Genomic DNA, 6,975 nt, shown 5'->3' on the forward strand with positions numbered 1-6,975 from the left:
TGAAAAAGTAACTCAAATATTACTGTGTACATTTATAAAGTAATGTGTTACTTTACTCGTAACTTCAGAAAAGTAATATTAGTACGTAATGTAATGCGTTACCCCCAACACTGTACGCTATTATATTTTATGAATACAATGAGATATATCAGGCAAGGCCATCTGGAAGATACAGAAACCCTGAATTACTGAGTGATGCATAATGTTTTAGTGTTTTAACAGACTGTTGTTCCAGCATCTGCCACCCTCCAAATGAGCCAGAGTCTGTCGAATCAGCAGAAAACAAGCATGAATCAGTCGGAGAGGTTTAAAGACGGAGCACAAGTGTTTCACTGATACTGGCCTTCATCTTAAACTCTCATTCCAACACCTCTTCATCTGTAAGACATCAGTTCTGCTCCATCTCTTCAAACTGAACGCAACAACATATAACAAGAGAGAAGATCTTATCACTGAAACTATTGCCTCGGGTCTAACGCATATAATTCTGTACTTTACACTTCCAGCCGAGGCATTTAAAGCGATCGTTGTGTCTGTTCTGGGAAACAATCTCATGACTGGATGAACACAGTGATTGGCTTAAATCTGAACCAAGGTTTGGTCATTTAACAGAGCGGTTATAAAAACACTGACTGCCTTTAAGAGACCTTTTCTGTTTCATAAACCGGACATATACAGTATAATATCTGTGACAAACACGTACCCCTAAAGTTTCAACTGCAGAACAGACATTTTCACTGTTATTACACAGAAAATCGATACAGTTCATTAAACAGGGTTCCCACGGGTCCTTGAAATCCTTGAAAGTTTGTGAATCTGGGTAAAAAAATTCAAGGCCCTGGGAAGTTTTTGAAAATATACATACATAGATACAGGTCATTCAAAGTGTTTGAATCTATTTTATGCAAGAAGTTTTCTGGAAAAAAATCCATATTATTCCCTGTGTAGTGTAGGATAATATTTTTCCTTTTAAGCACACGTGCTAAACTGTTCTTTTAAATGCTTATATCTTCTGTATGTGAATGTTGATTCATACCAAAATGCTTTTTTTGCATAGTTGTGTTTGACACATGAAAACGTCTCGGGTTACGTATGTAACTGTTGTCCCCTGGGAAGGGAACGAGACGCTGTGTCTCCCTTGCCATACTTCCTGCGTCCATGTAACGCCATCTTTGGCAATATTTCAGAAAGCGATATACTTCCTGGCTCCCACGTCACCCTGTCTTTGTCGTTAAGCCTCAACATTGGTTGAATTTGATATTCACATTCAGACGCACTTACCCCTGGAGGCGTCCCCGCAGCGCGAGTTCCCTCGAAAGGGATCTGTAACAATGTATCTTAAAAGATAACACGATGTAACCTTGCTATCACTTGAAATGTGTCCCCACATTCAGTCCTTGAATTTGAGGGTATTGGACCTGGAAAGTCCTTGAAAGGTCCTTGAATTTGAAGTTAACTAAGGTGTGGGAACCCTGATTAAACATCTCATTGAACTTTTGGGGTATGTTGCCAACCTGAAGGGTCACCCAAAACCAGTGTTTGAATTGTTTAATTGTGGAGGGTCTGGGGTGGTCCCAGACCTCCTATAAGCATTGAGGGGCCCCTATAAAGCACAAAAATATGAATTAGGGGGGTCCCTGTTTTTTTTTTTATTAAAATACTACATGAATTAAAAATGCTGTGATACTGTCTATTATTCGTCCAAATTTTGCAATAAACTAATCCAAAAGATTTCTACATGTTATATTTAGATTTAGGATTGGGTTAGGGGCTTTAAAAAGTTATTCTCAAACTATTATTTCACACTAATTTGAGGGGTGAAAAATGGTTAGGGTTTGAGTTAAGGGTAATTTGGGATTTCTTTGATTAAAACGTTGATACAGGACCAACAAAAAATTTTGATCCAGGATCTCATCTTTCTGTGTGAAGTCACGGTGACCCTACTGTATAATGATGGGGGCGTGGCTTAGCTAGGGGACCCCCATCATTTTTTGATATAATTCAAACACCGCCCAAAACTGAAATTTCGGTCATCTTTTATGCCCCCTTACGTTGCTCTAAACCTTCTTTATTTCTTCAGATGATTTGATACATGATTGTAAGCACACAATTGATGGCACAAAATTACTTCCATAGTAGGAAATTAAGAAATCATTTATGAAAGAAATACATTTTGTATTTGTGTACATTTTGTGTACATTCTGTGTATAATGTGTAGTGCTAACTGTATGTATGTCTAATAGTACACCGTGTGTACCGACTATTTGTATGTGCATATTGCACATCTTTACCTGTTAAATGTGCATATTGCACATTTTTTACCTGTTTTCTTTTGGTTATATGTTAACTAATTCTGCAAGTTCTGGAGCATGCTCCCAAGAATTTCACTCACCAAGGCACATGTGCTATGATGATGTGACAATAAAAGTGATTTGATTTGATTTGAAAGTCATAATTTATTAAAATATATTTTGTATTCAACAGAAGAAACTCATACAAGTTTAGAACAATGTGAGGGAATAAAATATTTTTTTGGGTGATCTCTTTAAACAGCCTATTCTTGGTTTTTTAGTCAAAATTAAGATGTTATACAGTATGTAAATATATAATCTTGCTAGATATTGTAATCAGTCAACTGTATGATCTTAAATGCTTAAATAAAAACTTAAATTTGTGTGCGTAGTCTTAAAATGATTGATATTGCCCTTGTGACAACTTGCCCTGACTTCCCCTCTAACCTTTATCTTTAAAGCAGAATTAATGTTTAGACATTGCAATAACCAATCAACCGTCTGCTCTTTATTTCTAAACCTCTCAGGATGAATGTAATGGATCCTTTCTGCTCACCTGGATCAAGTTACCTTCTTTCAGTACAGGTGTAGGTTCTTCTCAGGTAACACAAAAGCTACTTTAGCTTACTTTGCTGTGCTACTTGCCCCAGTTTTTAATTTACTCTGACTTGACACTATTAAAGGTTTCACTGAAACAAGTGTGAAATAAATGTCTTTCTGTTGTAAATGCTGGTGAATCACCTTCCCTTTGGGTGATGACGGTGCAGGAGTATTTGAAGCTGAAAACTATTTGCATAATACTCATGCAAAATTCATGAGCTCCGCTCTGAGCTACAGTTTTCCTGCTAAAACAACAAGCTTTAAAAAAGGTAAATACTCAAGGTTTTGACCTTACAATGGTGAGGTTAATCTGAAGATGGTTTAAAAAATAATAAAGGCTCTCCAATAGCTTTTTAAAGAAGCTCAGGTGACCCCTTATGATCAAGAACCATTATCAACCACATGTTTCTCGATTGCTTTAAGCAGCACATGAACGGATGAAGAGGAAAATAATAACTTTTCAACTTTGTGGAACTTATAAAGGTCCTCTTGGCTTTATTTTGCATGGTGATAATAAATGGGAAAATAAATAAATTAATAAATAGTACAAAAGTCATGTAAAGGTGGTCTCTGCAAGAAAGTAATGGAAAATAAAGCGCTTAATTCTGACAATATTGATCTTGAAGATGCACTTTTGTGTTTCTGATTTTATGTCATTTTTATTGTGCAAATCTTTTTGAAGTGCTATAAATAAAAACACCTGCTTGCTCTGTTGTTGTGTATGGATAGTAGATACCTGTTCTGGTCCTTGGAAGCAAATCCTGCACACTGGGGTGCCTTCAGCATAACTGATGAAGGAAAATCTCTCATCCCTGCGGTCCTTTGAAAAGTCATCTGCTGCAGCACTTGTCCAACCTGACCCATCTGCAGATGCCTCCGGCCCTATAGTGTCCTCTGTGGACGGGGTACTCCAGTGTCGAAGCCGATGGGCTCGTAGGCTATTATTATTAGTAGAGGCATAAGGAGTGATTCTGGCCGTTTGTCCGCTCATGGGGCTTGTAGGAGCCTGTGGCCGGAGCAGAAACACCTTCAGGTCACTGAACAGGACGCAACAGCGGCTTTTCAGCATGCCGTGACCACCCAGTTTAACCAAGGAAGCAAAAAATACACAGTCCAGGCAAAACTAAAGTTGTAAGCCCGCTTTTAGTTTAGACTGAAGAATCAATGCATAAAAGCCATGATACTCCACAAACCTGTTGGCCATTTAAGTGCAAGCTTCAGTCAAGTGCTATGTCCTCGTTTACTTTCCAATTCAATTATTCTTGTTGAGTTCATCAAATATTTATTCCAGAGGTCAGCACACAGGTGTCAAAAGCCATATGATTATGCAGATATCAATGCATCCCTGCTGAGTTTGTAATCCAGCACCTGTCCACCTAATGATAAAAACGTGTCTGAATGCATCCAAGTCACATGGATGTTAGAGCATTTGCATCCTCTCGAATCATTTTCCACGAGGTCCACTTTCAGATTTCGCTCTTTAAAGCTCTTGCAGGTGTATGCACCTAAAGGATAAAGCAATACCTAATGCGTAAGCAAGCACGGGCAATTCCAAACATTTCTGCAGGTGATGCTGCTGTCTGTAGACGCATCCGTGTCGTGACATTTGTGATGAAATGTTATTCTGCTGCAGTTTATGAATCTGCTCTCAGTGCCACGTTGCCCCGTGTGTTAGATCTGTCATTACGGATGTGCGCGGGCTATCCGACGCTGCGCATCGTCTTCGCATCGAGTTGCGCAATTCCTTATGACAATGTATCATAACCAATGCACGCGGTGAGATCCTTACTTCATGTGCACGAAATCCCGGTGGACTGACGGTGTGTGATGCTGCGGTTTCAGCACGCGGGTTCATGGGACAGCTCCCGAGGAGAAGACGTCACGCGGCGCGGAGGGATGCAGGAGGAGGGACCAGATGATGGACAACTTCACTTCTGATGACTTTAGGTTGAGTTGCCCATCGCGTCACTTTAAAAGAACGAATGCATACGTCATTTGACCTGCTTTTTTTAGTAATATTTGACTTTTACATTTATGCATTTAGCAGAAGCCTAAATCCAAAGCTTCTGACAAAACAAAATCCATATCTTTCCCTGGGATTGAACCCATGACTTCTTGCTCTACCCGTTGAGCTACAGAAAATATAGGATGTTGATAAGGATTTGAGCAAACTTCTAAATGTTACCTAAAATGTTATTTCCTCTCACACAGTGTGCACTACAAATATAAATGAAATAGCCCAAACAATGGGACTTGTTTAGCAGAGGTGTGCTATAGCACTTCAAGTTTTTTTAATTCTATTTTCCAAATAAAAGTTTTCTGTAAACCACAGTGGTGTGTATTAGCCTAAAAATGCTGGGTTCTTTTTCAACTCAGTGTTGGGTCAAAAAGCGTCAATCCCAGCCTTTTTGGGTTATATTTACAATGCAAAAATTTTAATGAGTAATACCCAGCATTTTGGGTTGAAACAACCGAGCATATGTTCAATTACAATGCAGCAGGTTAAAATAACCCAGCATAGGTTCAACTACAATGCATCGGGTTAAAATAACCCAGCATTTTGGGTTGAAACAACCCAGCATAGGTTCAATTACAATGCAGCAGGTTAAAATAATCCAGCATAGGTTAATAAATTACAATGCATCAAGTTAAAATAACCCAGCATTTTGGGTTGAAACAAAACTGTCAGAAATAAAGGTACAAAACTGTAACCTTTCTGTCACTGGGGCTGTACCCTTGCAAAAAATACAGCTTTGCACCTAAGGATTTCATTTTAGTACCTCAGAGGTACATACTGGGACCAAAGAAAGCTTAATGGTACCTGAAAAATACATATTTGTATCTCAAAGGTACTAAATGTTTACATATCTGTGCCTAATGATCCATACAATTACCTTTTTAAAGGATGCTGCCCCACTGACAGCTAGGGTACATATTTTGACTTTTTTCTAACAATGTAGGTCCTAAAGGTACGATAAAATTGCATTCTGTTTTGTATTCCTGTAAAGGTACCAAACGGAAACTTAGGGTACAGCCCCAGTGACAGAAAAGGTACAGTTTTGTACCTTTATTTCTGGTTAAATTACAATGCAGCAGGTTAAAATAACCCAGCATAGGTTAAATTACAATGCATCGGGTTAAAATAACCCAGCATTGTGGGTTAAAACAACCCAGCATAGGTTAATAAATTACAATGCATTGGGTATAAATAACCCAGCATTTTTAGAGTTGTATAGCAGTATTATAAATCCATATATGGTGCAAAAAATGTAAGATGATCCAGGATTTGGAAATACAAATATTTCAATATGAATTTTTACTGCACTTAAGCAACTTATAACTAAATATTCCATGCCTTATTATATAGTAAAATCAGGATGACAATGTGATAATATATAATATAATGTAAGTTATAAAAGGTAATTTATCTGTAAATTCCCAAGTCATTATTGTGATTCATTTCATAATGCAATCTGCATTATGCCAAAATAAATTAATTAAGGGTTTGTCATCCTAACATATATTTAGAGTGTAAATTTGATGTTTAAATGTTTATATTTATTTATTTTATGTTTATATATGTTAATGTATTTTTAAACATTTGAATATTGCCATGAAAGCAATTCTTCTGTGACTGTGTGTAAATTTAGATGGCAAAAAAATTTGGTGTTAAAGATGTTACTGGCATGATTATGCATGGCAAGTCAAGTGACCTTGAATAGGTAGAGGATGATCATGAGGAATAGACTCTCAATACAGTGCTTACTGAGCACAGTTCAAATAGTAGTGTTTAGGAAATGTTGCCATCAAAAATAATAATAATTTCAATAAAAATTGTTGGGATCAAAACATTTATATAAAAATTACATGAAGACCTGATGGAAAATTTGTGTATAATAAACTGGCCAAAAAAGTGTACATTTAAAATATATTTGTATGATTTTAAAGCTCGTTTAAAAAGATTCTCAAACCTGTTATAAAGTCTCGCAGTATAGAATAAACGATGCTTCTCACTGCAGCTCCAGCTGTCAAATCTCGACTCCCCATTGGAGAATCTTAACGTCAATCACCCACACGTCCTGGC

At 37.3% G+C, this 6,975-nt stretch overlaps 1 protein-coding gene across 1 annotated transcript in view; it reads right to left on the minus strand.

The window, feature by feature from the left end:
• The window catches only part of marchf4b (membrane associated ring-CH-type finger 4b), a 35,866-nt gene extending 30,753 nt beyond the window's left edge, over positions 1 to 5,113 (minus strand). Inside the window, exon 1 of the mRNA XM_065252359.1 lies at positions 3,628 to 5,113. Coding sequence (XP_065108431.1) covers positions 3,628 to 3,960 — 333 coding nt within the window. The 5' untranslated portion in view covers positions 3,961 to 5,113. The remainder of the gene's footprint in view (positions 1 to 3,627) is intronic.
• Positions 5,114 to 6,975: the final 1,862 nt, after the last annotated feature.

This window comes from Paramisgurnus dabryanus, chromosome 15 (assembly GCF_030506205.2).
Source record: "Paramisgurnus dabryanus chromosome 15, PD_genome_1.1, whole genome shotgun sequence".
Lineage (NCBI taxonomy): Eukaryota > Metazoa > Chordata > Actinopteri > Cypriniformes > Cobitidae > Paramisgurnus > Paramisgurnus dabryanus.